Source organism: Balaenoptera physalus (assembly GCF_965194825.1).
Source record: "Balaenoptera physalus genome assembly, chromosome: 2".
Classification (NCBI taxonomy): domain Eukaryota; kingdom Metazoa; phylum Chordata; class Mammalia; order Artiodactyla; family Balaenopteridae; genus Balaenoptera; species Balaenoptera physalus.
The window spans coordinates 115,248,431-115,270,006 of NC_138883.1; the positions used below are offsets into that span (position 1 = coordinate 115,248,431).

The window sequence follows — 21,576 nt, forward strand, 5'->3', positions numbered from 1 at the left end:
TCTCAGATTCTAGAGTGCATCAGAATCACCTGGAGGGCTTGCTTAAAATCCAGATTCCAGGCCCTTCTCCCAGAGTTTTTGACTCAGTCAGCTGACGTAGGGCCTGAGAATTTGCATTCCTAACAAGTTCCCAGATGGTGTCAATGCTGCTGGCCCGGGGACCACGTCTAGAGAACTTGGTCTATACTAAGCTGCCTTTGTTTGGTACGATTCATTGTGATGAAAGACTGTGGTGCTCTAACATCTGCACAAACTCTGCTGACCTCTCAGGCTGCCGGGAGCCCCAAGGAGAGCCCTGGGGCACACTCAAGAAATGTGTCCCTGTTAAGCTCCTCAGTGCCTCATGACACCACCCACAGCCTTGTCAGATGCACACAGATTTTGTCAGGCACAGTCTATGGGTTCAGAGCCAGCACTCCCAGTTAGGTGTTTTATTATTTATTCACTTGACAGGAAGCATACATTTGGTCGTATAAAACACCATGCTACTGGCTTAACTAGTTGCTGCTGTAGAACAGAACTCCTCTGGGCTTTCAAGAAGCCCTTGCATGGCCAACTGAGGATGGCTCAGTCACTGGAGAGAAGAACCCTGCCACGAAGAAGAGACCCACTGCCAGGCCCTCTCTGGGCAGCCTCTGTCCCACAGCCCTGCAGAGCCATTCACACACGTTGGGCATCATCAAAATAATGGTCATGCTGGGAGGAATGGGTGCTCTGAACTAGAAGAGGGTCTTAAAACCAGAGCATACCAGGCAATTCATATATATTACAAACATATAAATTAAGAGGTCTACACGTATACAAAATCTTTCAAAGGGACTTAATTTCACTCTATGTCATGCCAGGTTATTTGTCAGAACCTTGAAAACACAGGAGGTTTTCAATGGAGCTGGTATTAAAAGTAGAAGGTATTTATACACAGGCCCTGCTCCTCTCGTGTCCACTGTGGAATCCTCTGGTGTTGTCCGGGCCTCTGGGCAACCTCAGCACCCCCACAGGCAGCCCATCTGCAGTCTGCATCTTCCGAGAGAGCAGGGGACTCGCTCTGGGGCTCTTCTCCTGCGTCCCCATCTCAGCCTGGCGGCGCCTCCGAACCCAGGGGCTGCCAGAGGGAGTGACGCTGCTGTCCGAGGAATAATCCGTGCACTTGCGAAAGCTCTCAGGACTGGCGCTGGAGTTCGGCCTACCTTCTTCGGCCAGTGGGGATTTTCTGGAAACGCCTTTTCGTTGAGCCAAGGGGCTGCTCCAAGGACTTGAGCACGGGGAGGCATTCGGGCTCAGAAAGAGATTCTGGTGGCCAGAAGGGCTGAGCTTGTTGGTGACTGCAGGTCGCCGGCCAGCCATAGGGGATGTGGGATTGCTCTCGGGGTCGGAGGAGCTGTTGGTGGAAGACTCATCCCCCACGTACTGAAGCTCCTCAACTCTCCTGTTTAGGGACTTGTTCAGGTGGATGCTCGAAGTGGGCTCTTCGTCCTGGTTCTTCTCTTTGGATGGTTTCTTTTTGGGTGGCTTCATACCAATCAGGACAGCTTTCATGCTCTCCCGGCCCTGAGATTCTGTGATCATGAACTCATGGGCTTTGATGGCCGCTTCCACCTCCTCGAACTCCACAATGGCGCACTCTTGGGTCCCCACCTGGCTGTACCGGCTGCTGATCCTTCGGATATCGGGGGGCAGCTCTCTCCCGGGTTTGAGGATTCGCACTGACGAGATGACTCCAAAGGTCCCGAAGAGCTTGAGCAGGTGTTCCATCACCTTCTCCTGCACCCTTCCATTCTTCTGGGGGGTGGCCAGGGCCCACAGCTTGGGGGACAGGTAGAGGTCATAGACCAGGAGCATCTTGCTGGGGAGGTTCTCGTTGGGGAAGAGTGGGACAGGGGTGGTCCTCCTCACCTTCCGGTGGTCCTCATTCAACTCGAGGGTCACTGAGTACTTCAAGGCATGCGCTGTGGTTCTCCAGTCCCGTGTAAGGTGTTTCACCTGAAGAACACAGAGCAAATCAGAAACAGTACGTACTGTCCATGTCCTCCTGGTGTCCTCTATAATCTCCCTCCCTCCTTTCCTTACCCCTGGAACATCAGTATCTAGAATTATACCTGGTGTGTGCAGGCACTCAAAAACCTAGTGAGTGAACGAATACACTTTCTACAGTTACAAACAAGGCAGCACGGTTTAGAACAGGGCTGTCCAACAGATCTTTCCGAGGTATGGAAATATTCTATTCTGTGCAGGTTTAAAGGTTAAACCCGCAGGTTCTGGAACAAGGCTGTTGGAAACACAAATCCAGGGGCCACCTCTAACTGACATTAAGACCTGAAGAGTTATTCAGTCCCTCAGTACCTCAACTTCCTCATCTGTATAATGAAGACATTAATAGTGTCTACCTCATAGAACTATCATGAGGATTAAATGAATAAAGAAATATATACACATCTACCCCCAGACACACATTTTACATATATAAAACTTAGGACAGTGTCCAGCTCACAGTGAGTACTCAACAAATATTATGTGTTATCATTATTTCAAATATGACATGCTACCATTTTGACAGGATCTGGAGATTTTAACATTCAAATCCTTCTCTGAAGTGGTGCTTCCACATTTCTGCATTCAAGACACAGAAGGTGCCAAAAGATCTTTCAATATCTCCTGAAGATGATGTGGGCTGTTTCAACTTGGAATTAAATGCAACTTGGGTGTCAAGGAGAATGAGGAAATGGTCCCTCACTCCTCCTCCTTTGGTGGAAATTGTGCGTATCAATGTTGCAGCGCATGGAAGCTATATTTATACTGTAAAACAGTAATTTTCGAGAGGCCCACTTCTGGTGAAGGGAATGCCATGGAGAATGAGTCATCCCGAAGAAATGGTGCAGGTGGGTGGGTAACCTGAGCCAGGAATGGCGAGATCACCCGGAGCCAGCGCAGCTGCTCTGCAGAGGCGCCCTGACACAAACAGGAACTTCCCGGAACTCAGAAGGGAGGGCTCCCAAACAGGGCCAGGTTGGGGGAGCCCTGGCAGAGCTCTGAGTAGTACCGGCAGGCTCCTGGAGAGAGGGCACTCTCCACTCTAGCCTGTGGCCTCTGGGTGAAACAGCCCAGACTGGGGCTTAGGGTATGGGAATCACAAGTCACCTACACACAGAATCAATGGGTTGATCACCGTGGCATGAGCCAAGGGCAGAGAGAAGCAGGTCCAGGCAAACAGCTGGACTGCAGGTGGACAGGGTCAATGAGGGATCCAGAAAGGGTGAAGAAGATGACCACAGGACAATGGCTCTGTGGGGGTGAAACATGGGGGGAGAGAGTCTTCTCCATTGCCAGTCAGGGAGGGAGAACTCAGGAGAGGAGGGGAAGACTGGGCAAGGAGTGCCGGGGGAAGGCCAGGGTGGCCGTGCTCAGAGGGCCGGAGAAGCTGCTGGAAGGCCATGGCCAATCCAGAGAGAAGCGGGACCCAGTACCCTCCGCCCAGAGCCAGGAGTCAGGGCCACTGGGAATCTCCGTTAGGTCTGAGCATCCCAGGCCTGGGTCTGTGAGCCTGGGGAAGGAGTGTCCAGGCACCCCCTAGGAAGAGGAACCAGAGAGCTGCCATCTTTGTGCAATTACTAGAACTTGGTAAGATTTTCCAAAACTTTGTGGTGGCCCTGGTCATATATGTTTCCTATTATGATTAGCAGGAAACGCTTTAGAATGAAAAGGGTCTTTGCTGTCATCTTGGAGGTGTTGGGGAGTCTGTGTCTACTCTGCAGCCAGTTTTCAACAGAGAATTCTCCTAAATAGATCCAGTAAGGGGCAACTTAAAAAGGAAAGAAAATTAGGCTCACTCGTAGGGTCCCTGGGGAGGAATAAAGGACTGTACAGGATGATTCCACTCGCTGCTCCATTTTGGGTTCCCCCACCAGCACTTTCATGTGAGGGCTTGCTCACTGTTCTCTGGACATGTGTGATACTGTGATTTATACAAAGAAATATATATATTTGGTCTTCATCCAAACTTCATCAGTTACTGGCACTGAGTTCCTGAAACCTCGGTAAGTTCCTGAGCGATAAGAGCACAAGGAGCATCTTTTGCTCTAATGAGGCGACTCTGGCTGGGCCCCTGGATGGGACCAGCCATGATCTGAAGCTTGGAACCTTTAGCCCTGACATTCTCCAGAAAGGGGAGAGGGGCAGGAAATGGATATAATAATATCCATATTATTATTATAATATAATAATTATTATAATAATAATTCATCATTCTATATGACAAAGACGCCATAAAAATCCCTAAAGTACAGGGTTCGAAGAGCTTCTAGGTTGGTGAACACAGCCTAAGGAAGGTGTCACACCCCAACCTCATGGGGACAGAAGCTCCCGCACTTGGGACCCTCCCAGACCTTGCCCTATGCATCTCTGCATCAGGTGGTTCCTCTGTATCCTTTATCATATCCTTTAATCAACTGGTAAATCTAATTAAGTCTTTTCCTGAGTTCTGTGAACAGCTGTAGCAAATAATCGAATCCAAGGGGGCGGAGGTCATGGGAACCTCTGATTTGTAGCCAAGTCAGACAGAAGCTGTGGATCCCTGGGGACGTACTACTTGTGATTGGCATCTGAAGTGTGGTGCAGAACCCTTAACCTGTAGGGACCTGATGTTATCCGCAGGTAGACAGGGTCAGAATTGGGTTAAACTGTAGGACACCCAGCTGGGTGTCGCAGAATTGCTTGGTATGGGCAAAAACCTCCCCCACATCTGGTGGCAGAAGTATTGTGAGGAAGAAGAGTAGGTTTTTCCTCTACAACACGAAATGCCCTTTCCCTTCTCCTGTACCTTGAAAACTCCTACTCATCCTTCAAGATCCTATTTCAATGTCACTGTTTCTGGGAAGACTTCTCAATTCTCCAGGCAGGGTTAGTTGCTCTGATCAGTTAGCTCTAAACAGTACTCTGTTCTTTCTATTGCAGTACTGTTGATGGTCATATTGTGATCCTTCACTGGTCTGTGTCCCTTATTGGACTTTGCCAGGGCAGGGGGGAATGCCATGTTCATTTTGTATATCCTGTGCCTAACACAGCACTCAGCATACAGAGCAAATATGTTTGATGAACGAATAAAGGAAAGAAATCAAGAGAAGAGGGCAGAGCATTCCAGCGGGCGAGGCAGAGAAGAGCTCCAGGAGGAAAGCTCTCCTCCAGCGCTCTCTGACAAAGCACACAGGCAACTTGGCTGGGACCCACTCGTTACACATCCCGTTATGCAACAGGCCACGTGGGCTTTTCCATTCTAGTAAATACACTTCCCCCAAGGGAGACACAGAGTTCTTACTCCAACCGGCCTGTTAACTCTTCGAGAAGCAGGGAATTCACAACCCAGTTGCTGGATCTATACAGCAGAGACATGCAGTAGATATCCTACATCTCCATCCTATAGATGAGGATGTTGGCATAACACAGCAAAGGCGGCTGGTGTCTTGGAGGAGGCTCATCTCCCAGAGCTCCTTCCTCCTCTTATTTATTCAACTCAGCAAATGAAAAGCTTAGATTTCAGATAATTCTAGGCCTGGTCAGTGTCTCTCCAGGTCACTGAGCCCCCTGTCCTGGCACAGCATCCTCCTGGCCACCCACCTGCCCGGCAAGAGTGCCTGAACTTTGCTAAGAACAAGTAATGTCATTTCATAACTGCCACCAGCTGAGACTTGTCCCAACACCCAGGACTCTTTTAATAGAGTGGGAGGATATCCTTAATAATGATCCTAAATCCCTTCTCTTGATCATTTTTCCCTTTTTCAGGGTTAGGAGGAAATAAAAAGTTGTTAGTCATCAGCTTTCAAGGGGGTAAAAAATATTGAGAACCACAACCCAAAGTGCCTCTGAAATCCTCAAAGCGGCTTCTGAGAACGAAGCCTCACCTTTTTGAAGGATGTGAGTAGCTTGACACTCACATACCCCAGCTTGTTCCTCCTCACGTGCTTCAGCAGGAAGGCGTCCTTCTCCAGGTTTTCATCAGAAAAGTAGAATTCGATCTGATCCACCAGTTTCTTGATTAACTCCTCGTCCGGGGGCTGCCACTCCTGCTCCAGGTCCTCACGCTCGTTCTCGCCCCCACTTGTCGTGGTGCCACTGAGACCAGAAGGGGACATGAGGTGTTAGGGGTTGAACCGTAGCCCCCAAGTTTCGTATGTTGAAGTCCCGCCCCCCCATATGTCAGAGTGTGATGGTATTCGGAAAAAAGGTCTTGCAAATGTCATTAGTTAAAGATGAAGTCACCCCAGAGTAGGGTGGGCCCTAATCCACGCGCACACAGGGAGAACATCACGTGAAGATGAAGGCAGAGGTCGGGGTGATGCGGCAGAGGTCAAGGAATGTCTAAGATTGCCAGCCGGCAAACCATCAGAAGTTAGGGGACAGGCCTGGAACAGACCCTTCCCTAGCACCTCAAGAGGGAGCAAGCCCCTGCTGACATCCTGATCTTGGACTTCCAGCCTCCAGGACTGTGAAGCAATAAATTTCTGCTGTTCTAAGCCGCCCAGTTTATGGCACTTTGTTACAGCAGCCCTAGGAACCTGTAATGGGTCACATCTGAACTGGGCTCCTCAGAAGTGAGAATCACATGGCCACAAGGGGAGAGATTTTTGCCCCCAACTAGCTAAGAAATCAAGCTTTCATTTTTTTAAAATTTAACTTAATTTATTTTTTTATACAGCAGGTTCTTATTAGTCATCCATTTTATACACATCAGTGTATACATGTCAATCCCAATCTCCCAATTCATCACACCACCACCGCCCCCACTGCCACTTTCCCCCCTTGGTGTCCATACGTTTGTTCTCTTCATCTGTGTCTCTATTTCTGCCCTGCAAACTGGTTCATCTGTACCATTTTTCTAGGCTCCACATATATGTGTTAATATATGATATTTGTTTTTCTCTTTCTGACTTACTTCACTCTGTATGGCAGTCTCTAGATCTATCCGCGTCTCTACAAATGACCCAATTTCGTTCCTTTTTATGGCTGAGTAATATTCCATCGTATATATGTATCACTTCTTCTTTATCCATTCATCTGTCAATGGGTCAAGCTTTCATTTTTAACAAGAACAGAAGATCATTAAAAAAGAAAAACAACACCCTCTATTAACATTTATGTTGCTCTGCCATTGACAAGATGTTTTTCACACATACTCCTATTCTCCCCTCCCCACAAATCCCGATTTGTAGAAGATAGTTTAGCAGAGTAACTAAGAGTCCTGGTTCTAGAGTTAGGCTGCCTGGGTTTGAATCCTGACACCACCATTTATTAGCTGAGTCACCTTAGGCAAGGAACTTCCCTGCCATACTTCAGTTCCATTAGCTATCAATTGGGACTCATGATAGTCACTTTCTTGATAGACTTGTGTGAAGATTAATTAATTCATGGAAATATCTAGAAGAGTACCTGACATACCCTCAGGGTTCAGTAAGTGATAGACACACTCATTTGTTCAGTCATAAGGGGCAGATATAGGTTTCAAACTCAAATTTTCTGTCTCCAAAGTCAGCACACATGATACCTTCCACATTTTGTTGGGACACTGCCGGAAATCTGGAAACAGTCTCATTCACTGGGGCCCTTCTAAATGAACCCCCCTGCCCCCCAGCAGCTCCAACTGGACATACTTCCTCTCCCTCTCTCCGAGAATACTAGGACATGAGAACAAGGCAAAGAAATCCTGGGCAAAGCTTCTTTAGGAAGGCCAATCTTTCATGAAGAGATTATAAATATCCTCAAAACCATAAATATTTAAGGAATTTGTGATTATCCACATCATAGTTGACACCATTATTAGAAGTTATCAAAGGTGAGTTCCCTTTTGTATATTTAATTACCAGATTATGTATTATATAAATACTATATTTATTATTCAATAAAAAGTATTGGTTAAAAATTACTTCCAGAGAAAAGAAAAAGAACTACTTTCCTTTGTGGCAGTTTGATGTCTAATAACATTGACTATCAGACTCAGAGCTTTCATCAACATGTTCCAAGCAGAAAGAGCATCTCTTGGGACAGATGCACAAACCTAATCCCCCTAAAGCATCCTAGTCTTCCTAAAGCATCCAAGGTACTTCCACTCTGTTGGGAGAACTTGCCAGGCTCCCAAGAGGGCTCAGAGAGTTCATATAAATAACCAATTTAAAAAAAAGGGCTCATAAAGTAAAAGAACCTATGAATGTGACAGTTTAAAGCCGGAAAAGGCACATACATTTACGTTCTTCAACTCCAGCAAAATGTTCACTGGCTCACAACCTTTAAAAAAAAAGCAATTGTATAAGAGTCAAAATGAGAAAAAAAATCAAATATTCTGGCAGGAGAAAAAAAACTAAATCTATCTCACAATTTTTCAAGTTCAGAAATTATATTTAGCATAAAATACAGGCACTTGTAGATTTTAAAAATGAAGAGTTTTAGTTATTTGCCTGTAGAGAGTCTGGAAATGGTTTTTAAAATACCTTACTGATGTCACAAGACAAATGTGTATGTACTAAAGGAAAAAAACAGTCTAAGAGACTAACTTTAAAAGTATGTTTCTTAAAAAGGCTTTTTAAAAATGGGATGATAAACTAAGGGAATATGTTAAGGCAGCCCACTAGATATAACAGGTCAAGTGCAACTTAAACAGTAGATAAGCTGAATATTTTAGAAGTCCCTAAAAGATAGCTGTGGCAGACACCAGTCTGACTCACCCAGCATCTAATAGCAAACTCTTTCTCACTTGCCCTCCTTTACTATGGAGGTTATAAAAACTAAATGCTCACTTTCCCAGTCTCTCTTACAGGTGGTAGCCATTTGTCATGTTATGGCCAATAACATACAAGTGAAAATCTCTTGGCCTTGGCCTTGCCCCTTCCCCTTTTATCTGTTTTGAGTGTGGATGTAATGGTTGGAGCTGTAGCAGCTATTCTACTACCATAAGGAAAAGGTCAGGAGAATCAGCTTGGCCTAATTTATTGACATTATTGGTTCTGATATTACTGAGTTGCTGAACCAACTACTATAACTACATACTTGCAGAATTATGATTATTACATGAGAAAGATAAAATCCTATTTGTTTAATTCACTGTTAGTTGGGTTTTCTACTACTTACAGCCAAATACTAGGACAGTAACACTACACTGAGAAAAGAGGTGCTCAAAACACGCCAAAGGAAAAGTGTCAGTGGGAAAATCAATGAAATGAAAAAGAAAATGCCAGATGGAAAGCACAAATTTTCACTTTATTACAGAAAGTGTATACCCTAGATAGTAGTTAAAACGGATAGGTTGAATATACCAGATAAAATAACTAAGAAAGCATAGGAAATTCTGGGCCCAGCTGACAAGGATGACAATAAATAGCAGGGGATGGGGTGAGGTGTGTGATAACGACCAGTGAAGAGTTTTGGGTGGACTCAGAGGTATAAGCAAAATGGCCTAACTTACTACAAATGGCTAGTATATCACAGGTGATCAGACCATTAAAGGGACACAAAGACCAGTAAGTCCTACTTCCAAACCAGAGCAGTTGATGCCATCACTAAAAGTAAACTTACACACAAATTAAACATAATGGAAGGAAGACGATGCAACTTCTCACTTTCTCTAGTGCCTATTCTAGATCCTCCCATTCTTCCCAAGGTCAGCCACGGGAAGACTTTACTCCCTGCAGATGATTCTACCTCAGACTTGATTAAGAAAATCAAGTTCATCCAATCAGACTTGCCCAGACCTTCCTCAGACTTGTTCTGTGTGTCTGGACATCCACCAAAGAATTCGTTTGCTGTATCTGGGCGCCTTTTCTCCATCTTACTTTCTTGCCCCCGGCTGCAGGATGGGACACAGTTGATCACCTTCTTCTTGATATTCTCCCCCTGGGCTTATAGGAGTTGTTCTTTTCTGGGTTTTCTTCCCATATGACTGCCCTTTCAGGACCTTCTTCCTCCTCCCACTTCGAAATGTAGGTGTTTGCCAAGGATCTTTCCTTGGTTCTTTACCCCTGGCAACCTCTACACTTCAGCCAGTGGTTGGTTCATCTGATTCAAGTCTGCCTCTCCTCCTACCCCTCCATCCTGCTCTCACTCCTGAGTCCAGTCCTCAGTTCCTAACTGCCTGCTGGACGTTTCCACGTGGATAGCCTGATACTGCTTCAATATCAATATGTCCAGAATCAAGCTGTCACCTTCTGCAGAACTCAGCCTCAGGTAGGACCAAAGCCTGGGCCTGTTTACCAAGAGACATTCTACCTGGGAAGCTCATCTTCTTTCCACACAATCGCTCAGTAAATAATCCATAATGTGTTGGGAGGTGACTCTGTGTCAGTATTTGCACCTGGTGAGCAAATAACCAGAAATTCCAGAACAGGTGGGTAGTGCTGGGAGGTAATAGAAAACCTCTGTGTGAGTGCAGAGGCGAGCTTCTTGCACCCAGAGGATCCCTGCCTCTGCATGGGTGCTGTCAGCAGCAACTGTGCATCTCCCAAGGGGAATCTTGGAAGATCAGGAAAGCCTGTTTTATATATGGGAGCCTGCTGCACTGTTTCCTGGTTCTTGTAATAGCCTTTGAACACAAAAGACCATGTAACCTTCACAAACATTAAAGAAGTTTATATTCTTTATATATGAACATTGACAACTTTTTGTCAATTACAACTATCCTATAATAACCACATTACCTTCCCTCCCATAATGTCCCACAAATGACTTTCCCTATACTCTCTTCTATGTGCTTAGACTCAAAGCCTAAGATGCATTTTTCAGCCTTCTCTTTGCCCCCACATTGAGTCAGTTATCAAGTGCTGATTTTATTCTGCAGTGTCTCCCATCTGTTCTCTCTTTTCCATTCCAACTGTTCTCATTACTTCTCCCTCGGACCCTATTAATAGCTCATCAAAAAATAATTCTTAAAAATTAAAGTAATACATATACATAGAACCACCTGAAATAAAATAGTAGAAAACTTATAAAGAGAGCAACAATCCCCCTCTCCACTCCTCTTTCCTAGATGCAACCTCTATTCAACCATTTAATTCCTATGAGAGTTGCCTTATAGGTCTATAAAATAAGTTCATAGCTCTAGGCATCACTTGCCAATTTCTGAAATTCTTTGTTGATGTCCTATTATAAAAAAGAAGGATTTGGGGTCACTGAAAAGCCTCTTCTTTCAACTTTTATATTTTTATATTATTTTTGGTTTTTCTATTAGCCTTCTCTATGTGTTTTTAAATAATATACTTAAAATTCTGTTTCTTATTCCACCAATATTAAAATATATTTCCCAATTCCTCAAAATATATGATGTGCATATTATTACCCCTCCTTTTCCTTCATCTCTCCTTACATTTCCAACTTCCCAAATTTTATCAGATGTGCCTTTATTTCTTTTGTCATGGTTCATAATATTTACAGTCTATTCTGGAACTACTATTTCATGCTTTGTCTATAGAAAGATACTAAACTCTGAAAGTCAATCAGTTGTAGGTCATTATTATTACTATATAAACATTGGTCACTGCAGGGAGAAGGCATTTGCTAAGATTACAGTTCTCGTCTTAAAATACTGTCAGTTGACTGACCACTTGGACTGATCCTCTATGCCTATTATTTTCTATCACATTGTCTGTCTGTGCCTTTGTCTTTGATTTATATGCTAAGAGATTTCCTTGACATTATCTTCCAACCTTTTCCAGTGAATTTTTAAAATTTCAGTAATTACTTAGTCTTTAAAAATTCTTTTATGTCTTCAGATTGTTCCTTTTTTTTTAAAATTTTTATTTATTTATTTATTTATGGCTGTTTTGGGTCTTCGTTTCTGTGTGAGGGCTTTTCTCTAGTTGTGGCAAGTGGGGGCCACTCTTCATCGCGCTGTGCAGGCCTCTCATTATCGCGGCCTCTCTTGTTGTGGAGCACAGGCTCCAGACATGCAGGCTCAGTAATTGTGGCTCACGGGCCTAGTTGCTCCACGGCATGTGGGATCTTCCGAGACCAGGGCTCGAACCCATGTCTCCTGCATTGGCAGGCAGATTCTCAACCACTGTGCCACCAGGGAAGCCCCAGATTGTTCCTTTTTAAGAGCATCCTGTTCTTATTTTGTGGATACACTATCTTAAATTCTCTCAGGGTACTAACTGGAGTATATGTAATTTTTAACAGTCTCTTCTGTTTCCAACAGTGTTGCCTCTGTATCCTCTGGGGTCAGTTTTTCCATTTAATTTTCATGTCACTGATTTTCTTCACGTGGCTGGTAAAGAAGTCGTCTTTTTCTTTTTAAAAATATTTTTAAAATAAACTTATTTTATAATAGTTTTAGATTGACAGAAAAATTGTGAAAATAGCATAGAGTTCCCATATATCCCACACCAGAATTCTTCTATTATTAATAGCTTGCATTAGTATGGGACACTTAATGAACTAGTATTAATACAGTATTATTAGCTAAAGTCCATATTTTATTCAAATTTCCTTAGTTTTTACCTGATAGCCTTTTTCTGTTTCAGGATCCCATCCCACGTTACATTTATTCATTGTGTCTCTTTAGGCTCCTCTTTTCTCTTGGCTATGACACTTTCTCAGACTTTCCTTGTTTTTGATGACCTTGACAATGTTGAGGAGTACTGGTCAGGTTATTGTAGAATGTCCTTCAATTGGGATTTGTCTGATATTTTTTTCATGATTAGACCGGGGATATGAGTTTTTGGGAAGAGGACCACTGATGTAAATTTCCATTCTCATCACATCATATAAAGGGCACATACTATCCAATGACTGATAATTGTGGATGTTGACCCTGATCACCTGACTGAGGTAGTGTTTGTCACACGACTCCACTGTAAAGTGACTCCTTTTTCCCCCTTTCCATACAGTACACCTTGGAAGGAAGCCCACACATAAGGAGTAGGGAACTATGGCTCCACAGTTATTCATTCTGAAGAATGAAGTCTGGGTTGCTTTTTCTTGGTGGTTTGTGAGGGCTCCCTAGGAATATGTACACTCCTATTGTTTTTCTTCCTTAGGTGGCTCTATATACATGGGTGGGGCATGCCAATTGGCAGGCTTCACTTCAGAGTGAACTGGAAGGGAACCATTAAGTAGGAGCCCTATATCAGGTACCAGCTCTACCTTAGCAGCCCTAGATCACCACTTAATTCACTCAATTCCTTTAGGAAATAATCTTGTTTCTTTTTTCCCCTGGGAAGTAAAGGGTATATTGTCTACTACCTTTCATTGGCAGGTAGAGAGGCTGGGCAATTGTTCTAAAGGAAGAATTTAAATTACCTCTCAGATATTAGCATCCCTTTTCACTCTTGCCTCCTTTGCATATTTCCCAACCACAGCCTTTCTAGGGTTCTTTCTTCCCACCTCCTGTCACTTCCTGTTGTATTTTGGGCTACAGTCTCTTCCGTTCTGTGCCTTATTACACGTTTTCAAGAACAGCTATAAAATGCCACTGCTCTGCTTTGATACTAATAATGTTTTCTATTTCCTATTAAATAAAATCCAACATCCTTAGCTCTTTATTCAGATTCACTTAGAATCTGGCTGTAACCAGCTTCCAAATGCATTTCTATTTCCTTGCAGATCCTTTGCTCCAAGCAAATAAAAGACTTATAGTTCCCCGTATCACAAGGTTTCTGGACTCTATGCCTTTGTGCATGCTGTTCCCATCTCCTTGAATGCCTTGCCCCTCTCTCTCAGGTCCGAATCCTAGTCACACATCAAGGCCCATCTCAAACGTAACTCTCCCAGGAAGGAAATCATTTCAACTTCTCCTAATACTTGCCTCTATTTGTATCAGAGCTACTTGTGTGCATATCTTATTAGTGCCCTGAACTCTAAGTTCTGGGAGGGTAGGATTCATATTGGTTTCTTTCATTCTACCCAGAGTCTTGCACATAGTAGGAATTTAAAAAGCATCACCAAGGTAAAGTGAACTGTTTCTGTATGGGCAAATCACACCTATCAGAATTCTTTTAGGGAAAAAGTATGGTTCCTGGTGAATATGTTGCTAGTGGCCTTTCAAGAGGACTGTGAAAAAGTTTTACATTTGCATTACTGTTTTGCTTTAAATAAAGCATTATAAACTGGGAGTGATGATGAGTTCTTTTGTTATGACTGTAAACTTGCTAGAAATGGAAACAAAGCATAGAAATAAGGGGAACATTTCGAAAGAGCTAATTGGGCTCCACAGACCAGTGTTGAAATATCTATTATATTTGTAAATGATTTGGAGAAATAAGGGCAGGATAAGATCTCCACGGCTGCTTTTCTCATAAAATTTCAAGCTACTTTGGCTGTTAATTGAATGGCTAATCAGATGATACCTTACGAAGGAAAATACCCAAACTAAAATGGTGGAGTACTGAGCTCCTCACTAAGACTTTCAGTACAGAAAAATTTTTGGACTCATCATCTATCCTTGCCGATGGTCTAATATATGTTGGTTGGGTCACCAAGGCCAGGAAAATGATGGACAGCAACATGGAGGATAGTGAACACAAAGGAGAAAAAAACATTTATGAAAAACACTAGGGTCCAGTACCATTGTGTGAAGTTCCTTTTGACTCGTCTCTAGAAAAAGATAATGAATCTGAAAAGGTTCAAAAAGGCAACCAAATTGATAATGCAATATAAAAACATGAGGGAAGATTCAAAAAATAGAGGTTCAGGAGGACAGGTTGAAAACATATATAGGTATGCACCAACTTTGCAAAAGGTATCACGGGAACAACTACATTTTGGATGCTACTAGCAGAGGCCATAGGCTATGTTTGGTTGGTCCATGGCTTCCTACATATTTATTACAGAGATCATGACCTTCCTCTCTAATCCTGTCTTCTGCCATGCTGTTCTGGCATATTTCTTAGGGCCTAGGAAAAGTACAACTAGGGGATGTCTCTCCAGGTCTACATAATGGTTTGTGGTGTGGAGCAGAGATAATGTACACAAGGTACTTAGTTCCACATACGGCACATAAATGGCATTAATAAATGAAAGCTTTCGTTATCATCATCCAGAACAGGGAAAAGATAGCCTTGCGCAATGGCCCTGTAAAATCACGAAGAGAAAGAAACCTAGATGTTTTTGTTTGTTAAATGAAGAGCAGATGTGCTCAGTGGTTTTATCATTCATACTAATATTTAGTATTATAGTTTTAAATCGTTTTTACACACTGTAAGACAAAGCAAATAAGTAAATGTGTTAATGTTATTAGGAATCAAGATTTTCAGTATAAAAATAAAAGAAATAAGGCAAAACCCCTGAAATGTTAAATTTGAATTGGAATTATCAACATAAACTTATTTTTTTTTAATATATTTCTTAGCTCTGTCTATTGAAAGGGCCTGAAAGAAATGATGTCCCAGCAGAAATTAGCACTTTTTTTTTTTTAAAAAATAGTTTTATTTATTTATGGCTGTGTTGGGTCTTCATTTCTGTGCGAGGGCTTTCTCTAGTTGCGGCGAGCGGGGGCCACTCTTCATTGCGGTGCGCGGGGCTCTCACTATCGCGGCCTCACTTGTTGCAGAGCACAGGCTCCAGACGCGCAGGCTCAGTAATTGTGGCTCACGGGCCCAGTTGCTCCGCAGCATGTGGGATCTTCCCAGGCCAGGGCTCGAACCTGTGTCCCCTGCATTGGCAGGCAGATTCTCAACCACTGCGCCACCAGGGAAGCCCAGAAACTAGCACTTTTAATTCCAGGTCTTGGTTTCTAAATACCTTCCACCTAGCATTTGAAAAACCAGGGATTCCTGTGGGAATGGAGGGATTCCATGACAAAAGTACAAATTCAGCCTAGAATATCTAGTATCAGAAAGCAAAGAAGACATCCAGATGGCCAACAGGCACATGAAAAGAGGCTCAACATCACTAGTCATCAGGGAAATGCAAATCAAAACCACAGTAAGATATTACCTAACAGCTGTCATTAGGGCTATTGTCAAAAAGACAACACATAACAAGTGTTGGCAAAGATGTGGAGTAAAGGGAACCCTCATGCACCACTGATGGGAATGTAAGTTGGTGCAGCCACTATGGAAAACAGTATGGAGATTCCTTAAAAATTAAAAATAGAACTACCATATGATCGAGCAATTCTCTCCTGGGTATTTATTCGAAGAAAATGAAAATATTAATTAGAAAAGATATATCCACCCCTATGTTCACCACAGCATAATTTACAACAGCCAAGATACGGAAGCAACCTAAGTATCCATAAACAGATGGATGAATGGATAAAGAAGCTGTGGTGTGTGTGTGTGTGTGTATGTATATATATATATACATACACACACACATATATATATACACAATGGAATATTACTCAGCCATAAAAAAGAATGAAATCTTCTCATTTGCGACAACATGAATGGACCTAGAAGGTATTATGCTAAATGAAATAAGTCAGACAGAGAATGACATATACTGTATGATTTCACTTATATGTGGAATCTAAAAAACAAATGAACAAACATAATAAAACAGAAACAGAGAACAAACTGGTGGTTGCAGGGAAGTAGAGGAAGGAGACAAATGGGTGAGGGAGATTAAGAGGCACAAACTTCCAGCTGCAAAATAAATGAGTCACGGGTATGAAATGTCCAGTGTGGGGAATAGAGTCAATAATTATGTAATATCTTTGTATGGTGAGAGATGGTAACTGGACTTATCGTGGTGATCATTTTGAAGTGTATAGAAGTATTGAATCACTATGTTGTGTAACAGGAACTAACATAGTGTTGGAGGTTAATTATACTTCAAAAACAAACAAACAAAGTCAGAAAAAGAAATCAGATTTGTGGCTACCAGAGGCGGAGGATGGGGGAGAGGAGGGTGAATTGGATGAAGGTGGTCAAAAGGTACAAACTTCCAGTTATAAGATAAATAAGTACTAGGGAAACAATGTGCAACATGATACATATAATTAATACTGCTGTATGTTATATGAAAGATGTTAAGAGAGTAAAGCCTTAGAGTTCTCATCACAAGGAAAAAAATTTGTTTTCTATTTCTTTAATTAATTTTGTTTCTATATGAGATGATGGATGGTCACTAAACTTACTGCGATAATCGTTTCACGATGATCATTATCTTGTACAACTTACACTTATATAGTGCTGTAGTCAATTATATCTCAATAAAACTGGAAGAAAATAAAAATAAAAATAAACTGAGGGGAAAAAAATAAACTGAGGGGGAAAAGGCAGGAAGTGCTCATTTCTGTTTGCCTCTTTACGAGGGACTCTTGTTCAATCCCAGATGATCAGGGAAAGCTCTATTTCACATACGAATGTCAGCTAATAAATGTACAAAGAATGATAAAATGAGAAAATCACCAATATGTAATCCCCGATGAACTGACTCAAGCAAAGATCATCAGTGGATGCTAACACCATTAGGTGAAAGGTCGTTGGTGAAAGAATATTCACAAGAAGACCAGATGTTACTTGTTAATCACAATGGAGGGATCATCTAAACCAAGAAGTCAAATTTAGCGTCACTAATGGTGGATGCTGCCTGAGGTGATGCAATAAGTTTATGGCAGTGCCCAAAGAGTGTTCTTGCCAAAATGTTTAACTGAATCTAATCAAGCCTTCTGCGCTAACTTGAGTTTATGGGAAACACATGGTACAAAGGAGCAAGTTACGCTAGACGATGAGAACATAACCAGACCAGTTCAAACTGTGAAACATTCAACAAGACATCTGGGCTCTTATCTAAAATAGGAAAGCATTAAAGAAAAAAGTGGGGATGCTCTAGATTAAAAGATTCTAAAGAGATATAATAGACAATTGTCTCCATCTGGGGTTCTGGTTTGAGGTGAAAAAGAAACAGCTGTAAAATACAATGTGGGACAATTGAGGGAAACATGAATGTGGAACTTGACTATTAGATTATTTTAGGGATTATATTAGGGAATTATTGTTAATTTTCTTAGCTGCAGTAGTAGTATTATGATTTTATAGGAGAATGTCATTATTAAGAGCTACAAAATGAAGTACTTAGGGTATAAGTCTTGCGTACAACATACTTTCAAATAGTTCAGGGGAAACCACACACATTATATATCCATCAAACAAATATGGCAAAATACTAACAACTGTTTAGTCTAGATGGCAGGTATACAAATGCTCAGGTTACTACTCTTTCACATTTTATGTCTGGAATTTTGTATGTTAAAAAGGTGAGAATAAAAGAAAAGACATCTTTTTAGTGAGCAAGATGGGGGTAAGACTAGAGAGATTGGGCTAGGTATTGGAGATATGGAGAAGATTAAGACAAGGTCTCTGCCTTCAAAGATCTCACTGTCTAGAAGAGGAGAAACACACAAATATTTCAACTTGATGGAGTGAGTGCTATGATAGAGACACACATTCATTCAACAAATATTTATAGAACACCCACTACGTGGCAGGTGCTGTGCTGGGCACTGAGGATGCAATGAAAACAAGGTAAGCTCGGTCCCTGAAGTCATGGAGCTCATATTCTTATGAGGGAGACAAAACTATAGAATTACAATTGTGGTGTGTACAGAGTACTACAGCAACACGAAGAAGAGAAAACAAACTTGGCTTTGGGGTAGGGACTGAGGATGGTGGGGAAGAGGCAGCGAAGTTTTAAGGTGACTAGAAATTAATCAGAGGGATCTGAGGTGGGAGCACAAAGACATGTGGACGCAAAACAGTACCCTGTGTTCAGGGACCTAGTGGGGGTCAGCACTGGGGGAGCACGAACTGTTAAAACAGGCAGGGAAGGAAGCAATGGGCTGAGGGACGATGTGGGTGGATACCCATCTCAACCAGTGGGTTTAGGAACCTGGGCTTTCTCCTGTAGGCTCTGGGAGCCCAGAAGTGTCCCATACAGGGTGGTGGCCGCTGCTGTGCCAGGCTGGCTCAAGCAGGGGACGGCGTGATTCTTGTTCTTGGCTGCACTCTCCTTGTGCTCTGGATGTTTGCCCGCTGGGCTCTGTCAGCTCCACCACCCTGAAGAACCCCAGGGATTCTTCTGGGGTCAACTCTATGCCAGTGGGCAGCAGGAAAGGCTTCAGACTGAATGCTCCATGAGACTCCAGCCCCTGGAGCTGGGAGAGAAGGGTGGCTCTGGGGTAAGAACCACCCCACCCCCGAAGAAAGGATTGTGTTCTTCTAGATCTCCATAGGGGTTCCCAAGAAATAAGTAGGGCTTTAATCCCTGCTAATGGTACAGTCTCAAAATGTAGTCCCCGGGATAGGGAACAGCTCTTTGCCACAGTTACAGGCAAATAAATTCAGCAGAATAAGCCACTCTGGACTATTTTACATGACCTCTGAAATGATTTGATTAAGCAGCTGCCTTCTCAAGACTGTGAGATGTCAGTGACTCAATATTTTTATACTTTCAATACTCAGCACACAGCTGAGTGAATGAATGAATCAGACTTTACAGTAAAGTGCTGATATTATGTACTAATCTCTCATGTCATCTGCTGTGGCCCAGCTTTCCTGCACTAAACCACTGGGCTGGACTTTCCTGCTCGAATATCTCTATCTGAATGCCCTGAAACTCTGGGTCCTTAAATCTACACCTCTTCCATTAGGGAAGGGTCAGGCAGTGAAGGGGAATGGCTCTGGCCCCAGGATCCTCATGCCCTTGAGTTGAGTGTTCGACCAATGAAGTAAATATATGCCCGCCAGGGAATAATCCTGCAGAGCTCTGACAGCTCAAAGCATGTGCAAAGAGGACTCTTAATAGGTGCCTCTTGGGATTTCCTATTATTTGCAAGTTCTGTCACTGCCCTACTCTTATTTCTATGCGTGCTCCATACTGCATCTCCTTTCAACAGCAGGAACAAAATCACAGTCCTGAAAGGCCTGGGTGTTAGTGGACACAAGAGTAAGGTCTCTCTCTGGCTGATAATAAAGCTCAGGGCCCAGAGGCGAGGTTAGACAGGGGGTTTCTTGTGCTAGACTACCCATTACCCAGGAACCCAACGCCAGCAAGATGATGATGCAAGCTTAGAAGTCAGATGGAGAAGGGGCATGAAAATGGGAATCCCCCAGCAGGGGAGGAGGAAGCAGCAAGCCCTGAACTGATCCCAAATGGGGCAAATGAGCTCTCTACACGGTGAAATCACTCCGCCTCGGATCCCCCAGCAGCAAGTGTCAGCTGTGCCTGGCCGGCCCCCCAACCCCATTTGGACTGATAAGCAGACAGGGAAATGATGGCAGTGAAGGCTAGGTGGGACCACTCTCATGGGGAGGTGGGCCAGCTTCGGAAGTGAAGGCTGGGCTGGGCTAGGCTTTTTGGAGGGTCTTTGGGTGAGCTCAGGGAAGGAGAGTCTCCCTCTGGGGAGGAGATGGCGAGGATGGTCCAGGAAGGACTTCCCCCTGGGTCCCAGAGCATGCCCACGTCCAGGCCTCTCAGATCCCCGCCGCCAGTTCCGAGAGCCTTGGTGGGGTTAAAGGCTGCGGACCCGGGCACCAACAACCGCCAAAAGCCAGTTCTGACTCCGTGGGACGGCCCAGAGCAGCGTCCCGGGCCGGCGGTGGGGGGTGGTGACGACCCGCTGTGCCCGCGGAGTTGTGCTCCCCCAACTCGGGTTCGGCCGGGACTCGGGGTCGGAGGCTCCCACCCGGGCCAGGGCCCTGCCGCCGCGCTTACCTGTGCCCGCGGCTCGGCTCCTCCTCGCTGGCGCTGCCCCAGCCTGGGCTGAGGTACCGAGAGGGGTCCCCCGAGCGCCGCGCCTCCGCCCCCTCCTCCTCCTCGTCCTCCAGCTCCTCTACGTCCTCGGCCTCCTGGATGGCGACGCGGATCTGCACCGCGCTCTCGGGCCCGGACAGCGCCTCCTCGCCGGGCTGGGCCATGGCTCGCGGGCCGGCCGGGTCTGCGGAGCCGCCGGGTCCCCGCGCCGCGAGGCCGAGCCAGCCAGGCGGGGACTACGGCGACGAGGGGGCGGAGGCGACGCGAGCGGCTCTGCCCCGGGAAGGACGGGGGGCGCTGCGCCCCGCCCCGCGCCGCCGTCGCCACCACACCGACCGCCTACCGAGCGCCAGCGCAGACGGGGTCGCGTAGCGGGAAGGTGCCTTCCTCTGATCTCCTCCCTCAGAGGCCTGTCCGGGACTGATTCCCCGACCCCCCGGTCCTAACAGTGCGCGCCCGCGGCTCACACGGCCCAAGCCCGAGTGATGTGCCAGGGCTCCCTCCTCCCGCCCGCTCCTTTCCAGGCGGCCCCGAGGAGGGGAGGGGCGCGGCACATCTGACTTCACAGTTTGTGGATGACTCTGGGGGTGGCAGGCACAGACAGCAGCTTAAGGGGCTTCTGTGCCCCTTGCGCGTCTCCCCTTCTGACTTGCACAGACGACCGAAATCTCCACCGTAGGTCTCCATGGCATAAGCACCCTAAACTGTGCGTCTTGTGACGTCAGGGACTTGGCTCTTGCCGTGCCTCATTTTGTGGTTCCCAGAGTGTGGTCCCCAGACCAACAGCACCAGCTTTACCTGCGAACTTGTTAGAATTGCACATTCTCAGGGCCCACCCAGACCTCCTGATTAAGAAGCTATGATTCAGAACTTTGTGCTTTACCAAGCCCTCCAAGCGATGCTGAAGTT

The 21,576-nt window shown here is 44.6% G+C and overlaps 1 protein-coding gene across 1 annotated transcript; it reads right to left on the minus strand.

Moving 5' to 3' along the window:
* Positions 1 to 422: 422 nt before the first annotated feature.
* LARP6 (La ribonucleoprotein 6, translational regulator) lies at positions 423 to 21,324 on the minus strand. The gene is made up of 3 exons (XM_082444126.1): positions 20,629 to 21,324; positions 5,892 to 6,102; positions 423 to 1,980 (listed from the first exon to the last, which is right to left on the minus strand). The coding sequence occupies exons 1-3, from the start codon at positions 20,829 to 20,831 to the stop codon at positions 913 to 915; spliced, it is 1,482 nt and encodes a 493-aa protein (XP_082300252.1). The 5' UTR covers positions 20,832 to 21,324; the 3' UTR covers positions 423 to 912.
* Between the last annotated feature and the right edge of the window lie 252 nt (positions 21,325 to 21,576).